The 16660-nt window shown below is 46.1% G+C and overlaps 1 protein-coding gene across 2 annotated transcripts in view; it reads left to right on the top strand.

Annotated features, from left to right (window-relative positions):
- ENTREP3 (endosomal transmembrane epsin interactor 3) overlaps positions 1-16660 on the top strand; it is a 41268-nt gene that overhangs the window by 4644 nt on the left and 19964 nt on the right. Inside the window, exons 2-5 of one of the 2 annotated variants that reach the window (XM_067472406.1) lie at positions 73-2272; positions 9283-9339; positions 10700-10894; positions 12266-12370. In XM_067472406.1, coding sequence (XP_067328507.1) covers positions 2051-2272; positions 9283-9339; positions 10700-10894; positions 12266-12370 — 579 coding nt within the window. In that variant the 5' untranslated portion in view covers positions 73-2050. Of the gene's footprint in view, positions 1-72; positions 2273-9282; positions 9340-10699; positions 10895-12229; positions 12371-16660 lie in introns of both variants that reach the window. The other variant, XM_067472405.1, reaches the window with a different exon arrangement.

The raw sequence follows: 16660 nt of genomic DNA, 5'->3' as shown, positions 1-16660 counted from the left end.
CCTAATGGCACAATGCTTTATTCAACCAGTACGCATTTCTTATTTCAAAGCCATGACTCTTCTTTCTTCCAGATAGATCAGAGTTTGAGGCCTTCAAGATCCAAGAAGAGCGTCCCCTTTCTTCTGGAAGTCAAAAGCTAAGAGCAACCAAGTTTTGCAAACTTTTATTTCCTGGTGAATGTTTTAATTCGTGGGTTCGTTGTCTCGGCCAGAAAGGAACGTCACCCATCGTATGAACTTTTCTTCCTTGCCCACCATCCTTGGATTTTCTCCTGCACCATCAGATTGGTTTGCCGGCGGTTTGGTGATTTGGGACTAAGTTTGGACATCTTCTTTTCCAGGCTTCGTTTGCCTTCTCTAGACCCATCTATGGTTCCATTGAGAACCATTCCCATCTGGAATAGAATCATAGAATCCTACATTTGGAAGGGACCCCCAAGGGCCATCTAGTCCACCCACTTTTGCAATGCAGGGCACCATCAAAACCCTCCCGATAGATGGTCATCCAGCCCCTGCTTAAAAACCAGAGAGGAGACTTTATTGGACTCAAAGATAGGCTATATTACACTTGAGTTGGAAGGGACCCCCAAGGACCATCCAGGCCAACCTTTGACACCATCAAAACCCTCTCAACAGAGGACCATCCAGCCTCTGCTTAAAAACTTGAAGAGAATGAGACTGCATCGGACTCTATATTAGACTAGAGTTGGAAGGGACCCCCCAAGGGCCATCCAGTCCAACACTTGACACCATCAAAGCCCTCCCGACAGATGGCCATATAGCCTCTGCTTAAAAACCTACAGAGAAGGACATTATATCAGACTCCAAGGCAGGCTATATTATACTAAAGTTGGAAGGGATCCCCAAGGTCATCTAGTCCAACACTTGACACCATCAAAGCCCTCCCGACAGATGGCCATATAGCCTCTGCTTAAAAACCTACAGAGAAGGACACTATATCAGACTCCAAGGCAGGCTATATTATACTAAAGTTGGAAGGGATCCCCAAGGTCATCTAGTCCAACCCTTGACACCATCAAAGCCCTCCCAACAGAGGACCATCCAGGCTCTGCTTAAAAACCTCCAGAGAAGGACGGTCTATCAGACTCCAAGGCAGGCTATGTTACACTAAAGTTGGAAGGGATCCCCAAGGGTCATCCATTCCAACCCTTGATACCATCAAAGCCCTCCCAACATAGGGCCATCCAGCCTCTGCTTAAAAACCTCAAGAGAATGAGACTCTATCGGACTCTAAGGCAGGCTATATTACACTCAAGTTGGAAGGGATCCCCAAGGGTCATCCAGTCCAAACCCTGACACCATCAAAGCCCTCTCAACAGAGGACCATCCAGCCTCTGCTTAAAAACCTCCAGAGAAGGACACTCTATCAGACTCCAAGGCAGGCTATATTACACTCAAGTTGGAAGGGATCCCCAAGGGTCATCCAGTCCAATCCTTGACACCATCAAAGCCATCCCAACAGAGGGCCATATAGCCTCTGCTTAAAAACCTACAGAGAAGGACAGTCTATCAGACTCCAAGACAGGCTATATTACACTAAGGTTGGAAGGGACCCCCAAGGGCCATCCAGTCCAACCCTTGACACCATCAAAGGCCTCCTGACAGATGGCCATGCAGCCTCTGCTTAAAAACACCCACAAGACCCCTTTCCGTCTTAATTTCCCACTTCCCCATTGTTCGAAGGAGTGGATAGCAGAGATTCATGATGCTTTGATGTGGAAAGACAGTGCTCTTGAACCATCTGAACTTTGCTTTTAATCCATGCTTCATTTCCTGAGACCACCAACTATATTTTACCTTGTCAATGAACCCCAATTTGAGTCAAAAATTAAGGAAGCAAGACACATCCGGGACATCACACACTGGGCTTATATATATATATCTTTGGAGATGGACAGGCTCACTAAAGCTGCTCTCTGGTAAAAAATGAGGCCATAGAGCAGAGGAAGGTGGCTCCTCGTGGACTTCAGTGGGTCTGCTCCGTGGCTGTTTCCGGGGTCCCTCCATTCGCCTCTTCTGGGGCAGCGTCATGCCCTCTCGCAGTGACTCCAGCTACTCACTGACCGCGCGCACGTCCCGCAGCTTCACTCACCTGCGTGTCCGCCGTGCCTGGCTTCAGATCATCCTGCTCTTGGGCTTCATCCAGATGGTCCTGGGGGTCCTGATCGTGACCCTCAGTCTCCTGGTGACCACCACCGTCGCTCCGCAGAACAGTCTCCGAGGCTCATGCCCCATCTGGGCTGGCTTTCCAGTGAGTTGGGCACAGAGTGTGGATGGGGTGGGATGGAGGCTCATAGGAAAGAGCCAGCTGTTACCTCAAGAAGGCAATAAAGAGTGGCTGCTATCCTAAGGCATCACTGAAGGGTGTGGGGGAAAGCCAGCTGTTTTCTTAAGAGTTCACTAGAAGATTGTGGGAAAGAGCCAGCTGTTACCCCAGGAGATCACTATTAGGTCATGGGAAAAGTCAGTTGTTATCCTAAGAGGTCACTAAAGGGTTGCGAGAAAGGGCCAGCTGTTATCACTAAAGGATCATGGGGAAATGGCAGCTGCTATCTTAAGGGCTCACTGAAGGGTCATTGGGAAAAGTCAGTTTTTATCTTAAGAGGTCACTAGAAGATTGCAGGAAAGAGCCAGCTGTAACTTGAAGAGGTCACTAAAGGTCATGGGAAAAGCCAGCTGTTATCTTAAGAGGTCACTGGAAGATTGTAGGAAAGAGCCAGCTGTAACTCAAAGAGGTTATTAAAGGTCACAGGAAAAGCCAGCTGTTATCTTAAGAGGTCACTAAAGGGTTGCGAGAAAGGGCCAGCTGTTATCACCAAAAGATCACAGGGAAATGGCAGCTGCTATCTTAAGGGGTCACTGAAGGATCACTGGGAAAAGTCAGCTGTTATCCTAAGAGGTCACTAGAAGATTGCAGGAAAGAGCCAGCTGTTACTCCAAGAGATCACTAAGACCACAGGAAAAGCCAACTGTTGTCTTAAGAGGTCACTAAAGGGTTGTGAGAAAGGGCCAGCTGTTACCTCAAGAGGTCACTAAAGGGTCATGGGAAAATGCTAAATTTTATCGTAAGAAGTCACTGAAGGGTTGTGGGAAAGAGTCCAATATTACCCCAAGAGGTCACTGAAGGGTCACAGAAAAGGGTTAAATATTACTCCCACAAGGTTACTAAAAGGTTGCAGGAAAGCGCCAGCTGTTATCTTAAGGGGTCACTAGAAGATTGCAGGAAAGAGCCAGCTGTTACTCCAAGAGGTCACTAAAACCACAGGAAAAGCCAGCTGTTATCTTAAGAGGTCACTAAAGGGTTGTGAGAAAGGGTCAGCTGTTACCCCAAGAGGTCACTAAAGGGTCATGGGGAAATGCTAAATTTTATCCTAAGAAGTCACTGAAGGGTTGTGGGAAAGGGCCCAATATTACCCCAAGAGGTCACTGAAGGGTCACAGAAAAAGGCTAAATATTACTCCCACAAGGTTACTAAAAGGTTGCAGGAAAGTGCCAGCTGTTATCTTAAGGGGTCACTAGAAGTTTGTAAGAAAGAGCCAGCTGTTATCTTAAGGGGTCACTAGAAGATTGTAGGAAAGAGCCAGCTGTTATCTTAAGGGGTCACTAGAAGATTGTAGGAAAGAGCCAGCTGTTATCTTAAGGGGTCACTAGAAGATTGTAGGAAAGAGCCAGCTGTTATCTTAAGGGGTCACTAGAAGATTGTAGGAAAGAGTCAGCTGTTATCTTAAGGGGTCACTAGAAGATTGTAGGAAAGAGCCAGCTGTTATCTTAAGGGGTCACTAGAAGATTGTAGGAAAGAGCCAGCTGTTTTCTTAAGAGTTCACTAAAGGGCTGTGAGAAAAGCCCAGAAGGTCACTACCCCAAAAGGTCACTAAAGTATTGTGAAAAAAGGCCAGATGTAACACCAAGAGGTCATGGGAGGGTAGCGGGAAACAGTAGAGGGGACCTGCAATTTCTTCCCATTACTCCAATGAGTAGAGAAACGGGTTCAAATCCCGCGATCCTACTGGGAACTGTCAAAAATGGCTCCGAACGCCGTCTGTAAACAAAACAGTCAGCGATAGCATAAAACATCCAGGCAATAATACGCAAAACAGGCAACGCAAGGAGCCTCTGCCATCTGATACGAATGTCTGCTCAGCAGCTTATCATTGTGATTGATCTCTGCAGTAGGAAAGGAGGGCTTGGTTCTGTGCCGAAACCAGAGCGTCCTGTTGCGCCTTGTCGACGTGGGCCAGGCGCACAAGCGTTGTGACACTCGACCTGTTCACGCATGCCTTGTGGTTTGTAATCCATGAAAAGCCATGCATGAACATGAGATTGTGGTTTTACTGGATGAGACTCACATGTGTGCGGTCAAGGCTAAAATGGAAGAGAAGAAAACCCGCCATAAATACATTGTTATTAGTCAATATGTGAAAGGAGCCCCTTTAGCAGATGATAGATCTAAAATAATAACAACATTAACAATAACAATAATAATAATGATTTCTTATTACTATTATTACTTACTTACTTAGGCGATCCCTCGTTGGCCGAGTAGGATAGTCTTCCAGGATCAGTGTTCTGGTGGGTCCGTAGGTGACTGTGGAGCCCTATTCTTGATCTGCATCTTCTCCCATAGTGAGGGCACTGGTTTCCAGGTGGAAGGTGGTCTCGGTCGGGGTTGGCTTGACGCGCCTTCCTCTTGGCACGTTTCTCTCTTTCGCCCTCCATTCGTGCCTCTTCAAATTCTGCAGCACTGCTGGTCAAAGCTGACCTCCAGCTGGAGCGCTCAAGGGCCAAGGCTTCCCAGTTCTCAATATCTATGCCAGAGTTTTTAAGGTTGGCTTTGAGCCCATCTTTCAATCTCTTTTCCTGCCCACCGACATTCCATTTTCCATTCTTGAGTTCGGAGTAGAGCAACTGCTTTGGTAGATGGTGGTCGGGCATCCGGACAACATGGCCATTCCAGTGGAGTTGATGGCGGAGGACCATCGCTTCAGTGCTGGTGATCTTTGCTTCTTCCAGCATGCTGACATTTGTCTGCCTGTCTTCCCAACAGATTTGCAGGATTTTCCGGAGGCAGCGCTGATGGAATTGTTCCAGGAGTTGCATGTGACGTCTGTAGACTGTCCACATTTCGCAGGCATATAGGAGGGTTGGGAGGTCAATAGCTTTATAAACAAGCACCTTGGTATCCCTACGGATGTCCCGGTCCTCAAACACTCTCTGCTTCATTCGGAAAAATGCTGCACTTGCAGAGCTCAGGCGGTGATGTATTTCGGTGTCAATGTTGACTTTGGTGGAGAGGTGGCTGCCAAGGGAGCGGAAATGGTCAACATTTTCTAATGTTACACCATTAAGCTGTATCTCTGGCATTGCAAGGGATTCCTATGGCACAAAGTGAACAACTAACGCACACTTTGTTTAAGTGAGGACTTGCCTACATTGCCATTTAATGCAGTTTGAAACTGCATTATGTGGTGAGTGTAGACTCATATAAGGTCCCTCCAAACTGCATTATAAGGCAGTGTTGATGGGGCTGCTGTAGATCAGTCACGAGATGCTGATGGTTTAACTGATTATTTAGATCAGTGTTTCTCAACCTGGGGGTCGGGACCCCTGGGGGGGGTTGCGAGGGGGTGTCGGAGGGGTCGCCAAAGACCATCATGATACACAGTATTTTCTGTTGGTCATGGGAGTTCGTGTGGGAAGTCAGGCCCAATTCTATCGTTGGTGGGGTTCAGAATGCTCTCTGATTGTAGGTGAACTATAAATCCCAGCAACTACACCTCCCAAATGTCAAGGTCTATTTCCCCCAAACTCCAACAGTGTTCACATTTGGGCATATTGAGTATTCGTGCCAAGTTTAGTCCAGATCTATCATTGTTTGAGTCCACAGTGCTTTCTGGAGATAGGTGAACTACAACTCCCAAGCTCAAGGCCAATGCTCACTTAACCCTTTCATTATTTTTTGCTGGTCATGGGCGTTCTGTGTGCCAAGTTTGGGTCAATTCCATCCCTGGTGGAGTTCAAAATGCTCTTTGATTGTAGGTGAACTATAAATCCCAGCAACTACAACTCCCAAGGTCCAGAGAATGAAAATACATCCTGCCTATCAGATATTTACATGACAATTCATAACAGTAGCAAAATTACAGTTATGAAGTAGCAACGAAAATAATTTTAGGGTTGGGGGCCACCACAACATGAGGAACTGTATTAAGGGGTTGCAGCCTTAGGAAGGTTGAGAACCACTGATTTAGATGATCTCTGTGAGAAACCTGGCTCGGAAAGTGTATTGGCATTCAGGGGAGTCAGAAGCAGCAACAGCAGATAAGGAATCGAGTGAAGAGCTGAGTGATAAGGAGGGTTCCCATGGGAAACCACCTGCAGCTATGAAGATCAATCAAAGTCTTCATTTATAAATCCAGAAAGATTATGTAGGAAAGTTGTGAAAGAAATTCACAGGAAACGGAATGATTTCATGGGTGTCTATTACAAGGCAGTGTCGATGGGGCTGTTGTAGATCAGTCCCGAGAGGCTGATGGTTTAACTGATGAGCTAGAGAGGATTGTGAGCTTTCCTGTGGCACAAAGTGATGGGCCTTCAAGTCTGGGAAATTATGGTTCTCTCAGTTCTTGTGGGTTTTTTCGGGCTATATGGCCATGTTCTAGAGGCATTTCTCCTGACGTTTCGCCTCCATCTATGGCAAGCATCCTCAGAGGTGAGGTCACCTCTGAGGATGCTTGCCATAGATGCAGGCGAAACGTCAGGAGAAATGCCTCTAGAACATGGCCATATAGCCCGAAAAAAAACCACAAGAACTGAGTGATTCCAGCCATGAAAGCCTTCGACAATTATGGTTTTGTGAGAAACCTGCCTCAGAAAGTGCAGGGCCTCAAGGGCATTCAGGAGAGTCAGAAGTAGCAACAGCAGATAAGGAATCAAGTGAAGAACTGAGTGATAAGGAGGGTTCCCATGGGAACCCACCTTCAGCTACGGATATCAAACAATGATGGATCTGGACCAAACTTGGCACGAATACTCAATATGCCCAAATGTGAATACTGGTGGAGTTGGGAGAAACTAGAGGTTGACATTTGGGAGTTGTAGTTGTTGGGATTCATAGTTTACCTACAATCAAAGAGCATTGTGAACCTCACCTACAATAGAATTGGGTCAAACTTCCCACACAGAACCCCCATGACCAATAGAAAATATTGTGTTTTCTGATGGTCTTTGGCGACCTCTTTTACACCCCCTCGCGACCCCCCCAGGGGTCCCGACCCCCAGGTTGAGAAACGCTGAGTTAAACCATCAGCCTCTCGTGACTGAGCTACAACAGCCCCATCGACACTGCCATATAATGCAGTTTAGAGGGACCTTATATGAGTCTACACTCACCACATAATGCAGTTTCAAACTGCATTAAACAGCAATGTAGACAAGTCCTCCCCAAACAAAGTGTGCGTTGGTTGTTGTGCTTTAAGCAGTGTTGATGTTGTGTTTGCTGTATCCAGAGCAGTTTGCATTATAGCCTCATTCTGAATTGCATCGACTGCAAAAACAGAGCAATGAATAATTCAGACTGAATGAGCTCCATTTAAAAAAGAAGCATCCCTCGTTTACTAATAAATGCTGCCTTTCCCTTGGCCATGAGATCCGTCTCCGCTGCCAAGGGCTCGATGAAAGGCATGTCTCCCGGAGAAAGAGAGCTTGTTGTTGTTTCCAGCAGCTTATCATTCCCTTTCCCATAAGAAGGAGATCTACCATATACTGACATCGACATAGAGAACACAGTCATACAACCCAGTTTGGATCTGCATTATATGGTCAGTGTAGACGTATATGACCATATAAGCCAGTTCAAACTGTGTTACAGTATGTGGAAGTCCAGCCACCCTTTTCAAAAGGAAGTGAAGTCGAACATGACCCCCCCCCCCCCCCACCCAGAGATAGTAACTTATAGTTTTGCTAAGGGCAAGAACGCCAGGCTGGATAACAAGGGTTAAGCCTTGGTCAGTTTGGTGGGTATCATTTAATCAAGGCTTTATGCTCGATTCTCATATGTTTACGGCAGAAAGTAACCCATTTATTACTGAAAATCATGCCACAAAAGTATTTGAATTTTTCCACCTGAGGCACCACCTGGCCTTCAGAAACAAAAGCCATTAGCGATTACCGAAACCTCCAGCCAAAGACACACTTGCATGGATAATAGGAGGAGATTCTTATCTCTAGCATCAGAGATGGCCCACTAGAGTAAAGAATTGTTTGGCAAAGTTTCCATCGCTCTTCAAGTAAGATCAGGGGAAATCCTCCCCTCTGCTTTTTGTTTATTTCCCATTGATAGCATTAACCCCAGGCTGACCTCAATGTTCTCCTGTCTCACAGCCAGGAAGGATTTGGATATTTTTACACATGCTGATTTACAATACTCATGAACACAATAGATCAGCCCTGCTGGAGACTTCCTTTTGTCTCGCGAGCCACATGGCATTATTTTTATCAAAACTAATTCACAGATTCCTTTGTGTTCTATCGTCCCGCCTCCCTCTCTCCTGATTTGCTGTCGCTGCCAGGTGGCAGAGGTCTCCCCATTGGATCCTACGGACCACTGGAACTTCCTGATTGGACCAGAGGCACCGGGGGCGGGAGGGCCGCCTCCCAGCTGTTCGCCCATCGCCCAATCACGATGGGGAACAACAGGGAAGCTGGGGTGGGAAGTTTGAACTCTGCAATTTTGAATTTACTATAAATATGACTGCATTGGTGTATTCTCCTCATGCTCTGCTGGCGAATGATTGCAGCTCTGCATCCTTTTCAGCTGAATCGCAAATAAAACCTTGATGGCTTTTCTTCAACTTGGTGAGACCTTTCATTGGGAAATCAGGGAAAAATATTGGGTGCTTCTCTTCTCGCCAGGGAAAAAGAACTCTTTGATGAGACTAATTCGTCTCCGTCTCCTGGCAAAGACCCCTAAATTTTAGCTCTAGATCAGAAGGAAGTAATTTGAACTAACTATTTTGTTACCCCCCAAATAACAAGAAAGCAAAGCGCTGCTTCGGAACTAGAGTTGTGTTATTAATGAATTACTTGACACCTTAAGTTGGAACTAATAACTTTTCAAGTAATGAGCTCCAAGACAAGCCTCCTCTAAAAGTAATTCCGAGCTCAGCCAGTCATCTCATCAATAATTAAGGACAACATGACTAGGCGTTCAAGTCAATGCTGTGTTGCCTATTAACTTCCTTTCCTTTGTCTCTCTCTCTCTAGCTGGCATTCTCTGGAGTAGTTGGCATCGTTTCCTGGAGACGGCCTTTCGCCTCAGTGGTAAGCGTGGAAGGAAGGAAGGAAGGAAGGAAGGGAGGAAGGAAGGAAGGAAAGAAGGAAGGGAGGGAGGGAGGGAGGAAGGAAGGGGAAGGAAGCCGAAGGAAGGGGAAGGAAGACAAAGGAAGGAAGGAAGGAAGGAAGGAAGGAAGGAAGGAAGGAAGGGGAAGACAAAGGAAGGAAGGATGAATAGAAGGAAGGAAGGGAGGAGGGAGGGAAGGAAGGAAGGAAGGAAAGGAGGAAGGAAGGGAAAGAAAGGAAGGGGGAGGAAGGGGAAGACAAAGGAAGGAAGGATGAATAGAAGGAAGGAAGGGGGAAGGAAGGGGAAGGAAGACAAAGGAAGGAAGGATGAATAGATGGAAGGAAGGAAGGAAGGGAAAGAAAGAAAGAAAGGAAGGGGAAGGAAGGAAGGAAGGAAGGAAGGGGAAGGAAGACAAAGGAAGGAAGGATGGATGAACAGATGGAAGGAAGGAAGGAAGGAAGGAAGGAAGGAAGGAAGGGAAAGGGAGGCAGGAAAGGAAGGGGAAGGAAGACAAAGGAAGGAAGGAAGGAAGGAAGGAAGGGGGAAGGAAGGGGAAGACGAAGGAAGGAAGGTTGAATAGATGGAAGGAAGGAAGGAAGGAAGGAAGGAAGGAAGGAAGGAAGGAAGGAAGGGGAAGGAAGACGAAGGAAGGGAAAGGGAGGGAGGGAAAGGAAGGGGAAGGAAGGAGAGAAAGAAGGAAGGAAGAGATAGTGAAGAAGAAAGAAGGAATGATGGATGGAAGGAAGAAAGGACAGGCAGAAGGAAGGAGAGAAGGAAGGAAGAAAGGAAGGAAGGAAGGAAGGAAGGAAAGAAAGAAAGAAGGAAGAAAAAGAGAAGGAAGAAGAAAGAAGGAAGGGAGGGAGGTAGGGAGGGAGTGAGGGAAAGAAAGTGGAAGAAAGGAGAAGGAAGGAAGGAAGGAAGGATAGATGGAAGGAATGAAGGAAAAGAAAGGAAGGAAGGAGAAGGAGGAGAAAGGAAGGAAGGAAGAACAGATGAAAGGAAGGGAGAGAGGGAGGGGGTGGAAGTGTATGATGGAAAGCAAGGGAGGAAGGAAAGGAAGAATGGAAGAAAAGAGAGAGGGCGATGAACTGATTGAGAAACAGACCTCTCAAAGAGAGAATATAGTGGCTGCCCTTCCAACTGTCCTAAAGTTGTCCAAGGTCCTTCTCAGTGACAGGGATCCTTGTCAAAAGAGAATTGAGATGGTGGGTGAACCTACCACATGGTTGAGTGTGGCTATGCTAAGGTTTCCAAGGCTTGGTTTGGAAGCACCCTTTGATGCAGACTCTCCTGTGTCATTCTCACCCATGTCTCCTCCTTCTCTTGATGTCTCCTGCCCAGATCACCTTCTTCACCCTCCTCTCGGTCCTGGGCATCATGCTGAGCCTGGCGGGCTCCATCCTTTCCTGCCGACATGCCCAGCAGGTCAAGGCCCAGGAGGTCTGCGAGCGGCTAAAGCACCAAGAAAACCTTGGGCTCAGGGACAATTATCGCCTGGACCCTCTGGGGAGACACACCGGAGACACTGTCCCCCAGGTGGACACCAACGTTGGGTTTGGAACGTGGGAATGGGAAGGGGCTGCTTACAATCCGGCCTGGAGAACCTTTCAAAGGCCCCTTCTATACTGTCATAGAATATCCAGATTATCTGCTTTGAACTGGATTATATGACAGTGTAGACCATATAATCCGGTTCAAAGTGGATTATATGCTTTGATAATCTGGCAGTGTCGAAGAGGACATCTGATTATCCTATGGAGACTCATATAATGCAGTTCAAAACAAATAATGAGATTCATCTGCTTTGATAATCTGGATTGTCATCTGGATTATCCCAGATTATATGGCAGTGTCGAAGGGGCCACTATCTGATTATCCCAGATTATATGGCAGTGGAGATTCATATAATCCAGTTCAAAGCAAATAATGAGATTCATCTGCTTTGATAATCTGGATTATACAGCAGTGTCGAAGGGGCCATTATCTGATTATATGGCAGTGGATACTCACATATTCCAGTTCAAAGCAGATAATGTGGATTATCTGCTTTGTTAATTTGGATTATACAGCAGTCTCGAAGGGGCCATTATCTGATTATCCCATTTTATATGGCAGTGGAGATTCATATAATCCGGTTCAAAGCAAATAATGTGGCTTATCTGATTTGATAATTTGGATTATACAGCAGTGTCGAAGGGGCCATTATCTGATTATATAGCAGTGGATACTCACATAATCCAGTTCAAAGCAGATAATGTGGATTATCTGCTTTGATAATCTGGATTATACAGCAGTGTCGAAGGGGCCATTATGTGATTATCCCAGATTATATGACAATGGAGATTCATATAATCCAGTTCAAAGCAGATAATGTGGATTATTTGCTTTGATAATCTGGATTATATGGCAATGTCAAAAGGGCCATTATCTGATTATCCCAAATTATATGACAGTAGAGATTCATATAATCCAGTTCAAAGCAAATAATGTGGATTATCAGCTTTGATAATCTGAATTATACGGCAATGTCAAAAGGGCCATTATCTGATTGTCCCTGATTATTATTATTATTATTATTATTATTATTATTATTATATGACAGTGGAGACTCATAATCCAGTTCAAAGCAGATAATCTGGGATCAGACCCTGGGATATACGGCAGTTTAGATCAAGGCTGAAATGGTATTGTTGTAACTGTATAGAGTGGATATATCTCAGGGAAGAGGAGTATTGATTTTGGCCTACAAAGGAAGTCTAGCAAAGATATATGGGATCTCCAGGAAGGAGGAGTAGTCCTACTACAAAGCCCATGACGTAATGCAACTGCACATAGGTGCAAACTTGTCTGAAGCTCATGCTCCTCTTCCAGCTGAACGTTGGCACAAACAGGAATCGTTTCCCACAGATGATCTCCCCCACCGAGCAAAACAAACAGTGCAATTCCGAAGCTTTCTGCAGAAATAGTCCAGACCGAGTTCCCGATTGTTCCAGACTTCTCTTGGTCATCAAGGTGAGTAGCAATGGCCACGTTGATGCGTTGGTAGATGGAATGCTGCATCAATTGTACCAACATGTCTGGAGTTGGAAAGCCTCATTATTATTATTATGAATAATAATAATAATAATAATAATAATCTATATAAATAAAAATGTAATGTTTATTTGTGGGATTAACATACTCAAAAACCACAGGATGAATTGACCCCAAATTTGGAGACAATACACCGATCAGGCCATCGAGTGACCATCACTCATAAAAACACTGATAAACACGGTGGAAGGGACTTAAAAAGCCAAGAAATAAAAAAATACATTACAACGCATGCGCAAAACCATATATATACACAAGCACACACATACACACAAATATATACAGAAATATATGCACAGACAAAACACATACACAGAAAGGGTGAAGGAGGGAATCATAGAATCAAAGAGTTGGAAGAGACCTCATGGGCCATCCAGTCCAACCCCATTCTGCCAAGAAGCAGGAATATTGCATTCAAATCACCCCTGACAAATGGCCATCCAGCCTCTGTTTAAAAGCTTCCAAAGAAGGAGCCTCCACCACACTCCGGGGCAGAGAGTTCCACTGCTGAACGGCTCTCGCAGTAAGGAAGTTCTTCCTCATGTTCAGATGGAATCTCCTCTCTTGTAGTTTGAAGCCATTGTTCCGGAAGGAAGGAAGGAAGGAAGGAAGGAAGGAAGGAAGGAAGGAAGGAAGGAAGCCACAGGGAGGAGGGAGGAAGCTTGTTTTCTGCTTCCCTGGAGACTAGGACGCGGAACAATGGCTTCAAACTACAAGAGAGGAGATTCCATCTGAACATGAGGAAGAACTTCCTGACTGTGAGAGCCGTTCAGCAGTGGAACTCTCTGCCCCGGAGTGTGGTGGAGGCTCCTTCTTTGGAAGCTTTTAAACAGGGGATGGATGGCCATCTGTCAGGGGTGATTTGAATGCAATATTCCTGCTTCTTGGCAGAATGGGGTTGGACTGGATGGCCCATGAGGTCATTTCCAACTCTGATTCTATGATTCTATGAAGGAAGGAAGGAAGGAGAGAAAGGGGGAAAGAAGGAGGGAAGGAGAGAAGGAAATAAAGAAAGATAGAGAAGGAAGGAAGGAGAGAAGGAGAGAAGGAGAGAGAGAAAGAGGGAAGAAGAGAAGGAAAGAAAGAAAGGTAGAGAAGGAAGGAAGGAGAGAAGGAGGGAGAGAAAGAGGCAAAGAAGGAGGGGAGAAGGAAAGAAAGAAAGGTAAAGGAGGAAGGAGAGAAGGAAAGAAAGACAGAGAAGGAAGGAAGGAGAGAAGGAGGGAGAGAAAGAGGTAAAGAAGAAAAGAAAGGTAGAGAAGGAAGGAAGGAGAGAAGGAGAGAGAGAAAGGGGTAAAGGAGAGAAGGAGAGAAGAAAAGAAAGAAAGGTAGAGAAGGAAGGAAGGAGAGAGGAGGGAGAGAAAGAGGGAAGGAGAAAGGAAAGAAAGAAAGATAGAGGAGGAAGGAAGGAGAGAAGGAGGGAGAGAAAGAGGGAAAGAAGGAGAGAAGGAAAGAAAGGTGGAGAAGGAGGGAGAGAAAGAGGGAAAGAAGGAGGGAAGGAGAGAAGGAAATAAAGAAAGATAGAGAAGGAAGGAAGGAGAGAAGGGAATAAAGTGAAAGAGGGAAGGAAGGAGAGAAGAAAGAAAGAGAAAGAGGGAGGGAAGGAAGGAGACAATGAAGGATGGAAACAGAGCAAAGGAAGGGAGAAAAGAAACAGGTGGAGAAGGAAGAAAGAAGAAGGGAAAGTAAAAGACGGAAGGAAGGAGAGAAAGAAAGGAGAGAAAGAGGGAGGAAAGGTTGGCCATAACAACACGTAGCGGGTACAGCTAATAATGTTATAATAATATATGTCAGAGTGCAGATATCTACATGACAATGGAGTGATTAGACATGGATTTCCCAAGGGCCAGCTAACACCTCCCAACAGAGGATTCCTCCAGGCAGGAAGCAACCAGGCTTTGAAGCTACAAGGCCATTCAATACTAATCCAGCTGGACAATTGCAACATTCACACTTGCCTCAAGTAGACAAGAACCCTTTCTCCCACCCTGGATATACAAACCCCACTTGCCTAGTTTCCAACAGACCTCACAACCTCTGAGGATGCCTGCCATAGATGTGGGCGAAACGTCAGGAGAGAATGCTTCTGGAACTGATAAATAAATGATAAGTTACTTTTTCAGACTCTGAACGAGAGACCTTGCAAGATATCCCCAATTTTTGCAATTATAATCTGGGTAGCTCCCAGTAAGATGGAGACGAGGTTTTGACGCAACTTTTGTCTCTGTTGTGAAGATGCCTCTCAACTGGATGGGCTGGTTAGACACAACGAAACAGACCAGACTCGAATCCTTCCAATACAGGTTGAGCATCCCTCATCTGGGATTGCAACACCCAGAATACAAGTTGAGCATCCCTCCTCTGAAATTTCAAAACACTCCAAAATCTCAAATTGTTTACATGGGTGGCTGAGATAGCGACACTTTTGCTTTCTAACTTGGGGACCGCATGCTAGCTCTCCCTGCAAGGAGGAATGGCTTCCCAGTGATGGAAGGAAGGAAGGGAAGGAGGAAGGAAAGAGAGAAGGAAAGAAGGGAAGGATGGGTGGAAAGAGAAAGAGAGAGAGAGGGAAGAGGGAAGGAAGGAAAGACAAAGGGGAAGGACGGATGAAAGGGTGGAAGGGAAGGAATGGAAGGATGAAGAAAATAAGAGAAGGAAAGAAGGAAGGGAGAGAAAGGTAAAGGAAAGAGAGAAGGAAGGAAAGACCAAAGGGAAGGAAGGAAGGAAAGAGGGAGAGTGGGAGGAAAGAGGGAAGGAATGACGAGAGGGTGGAAGGGAAGGATGGAAGGAAAAAGAGGGACAGAAGGGAGAGAGGAAAGGAGGAAGGAATGAGAGAAGGAAGGAAAGACAAAAGGGAGGGAAGGAAGGGTGAAAGAGTGGAGGGAAGGAGAAAGGAAAAAGAAGGAAGGAAGGAAGGAAGGAAGGAAGGAGTAGGAGAAGGATGCAAGGAAGGAATGGAAGGATAAAGGAAAGAGAGAAGGAAGGAAAGACCAAAGGGAAGTCAGGAAGGAGAGAGAGGGGGGGGGAGGGAAGAGGGAAGTGGGAGGAAAGAGGGAAGGAAGGACGAGAGGATGGAAGGGAAGGATGGAAGGAAAAAGAAGGACAGAAGGGAGAGAGGGAAGGAGGAAAAAGAGAAGGAAAAATTAAAGGGTAGAAGAGAAGGATGGAAGGAAGGAAGGAAGGAAGGAAGGGAGAAAGAGGGAGAGTGGGAGGAAAGAGGGAAGGAAGGGAAGGATGAAAGGAGAAAGAGGGATGGAAGGGAGACAGGGAAGGAGGAAGGAAAGAGAGAAGGAAGGAAAGACAAAAGGGAGGGAGGGAAGGATGAAAGGGTGGAAGGGAAGGGAAGGGAAGGAGGAAGGAAAAAGATGGATGGAAGGAAGGAAGGAGGGAGAGGGAGAAAGAGGGAGAGTGGGAAGAAAGAGGAAGGAAGGAAAGAAGGAAGGAAGGAAGGAAGGAAGGACAAGAGGGCGGAAGGGATGGAAGGAAAAAGAGGGATGGAAGGGAGAGAGGGGAGGAGGAAGGAAAAAGAAGGGAGGGAGGAAGGTGGAAGGAAAGAGAGAATGAAGGAAAAACAAAAGGGAAGGAAGGATGAAAGGAGAAAGAGGGAGAGAGGGAGGAAAGAGGGAAGGAAGGATGAAAAGGTCGAAGGAAAGGATGGAAGGAAAGAGAGAAGGAAGGAAGGAGGAAAGGGTGGAAGGGAATGGAAGGAGGGAGATAGAGGAAAGGAAGGAAGAAAGGGAGTGGGGAGGAAAGAGAAGGAAGAAAAGACAAAAGGGAAGGAAGGAGAAAGAAGGAGAGAAGGAGGAAGGAAAGAGAGAAGGAAGGATATGATGGTGAGAGAGAGGAGGGCCTGAGGAAAGAGCCCAAGGGGCCACATCCGGCCCACGTGCCTGGGTTTGCCCACCCCTGGGCTAGATGGACAGACAGACATATATAATAAGCAGAATGATGGAGAGATGGATGGAGAGATAGAGAGATAGGTATATGAGGTATGGTGTGATAAAATTGCCTTCAGACTAGGTGTAGATGAAACATCAATGAATTTCATGTTTAGGCTTAGGTCTCATCTCCAAAACATCTCATTGTGAGAGCCGTTCAGCAGTGGAACTCTCTGCCCCGGAGTGTGGTGGAGGCTCCTTCTTTGGAAGCTTTTAAGCAGAGGCTGGATGGCCATCTGTCAGGGGTGATTTGAATGCAATATTCCTGCTTCTT

The sequence above is a fragment of the Anolis sagrei genome, chromosome 12, assembly GCF_037176765.1.
Source record: "Anolis sagrei isolate rAnoSag1 chromosome 12, rAnoSag1.mat, whole genome shotgun sequence".
NCBI classification, from domain to species: domain Eukaryota; kingdom Metazoa; phylum Chordata; class Lepidosauria; order Squamata; family Dactyloidae; genus Anolis; species Anolis sagrei.
The sequence above is the reverse complement of the archived record's forward strand: the minus strand, read 5'-3'. Positions and strand labels throughout refer to the sequence as shown.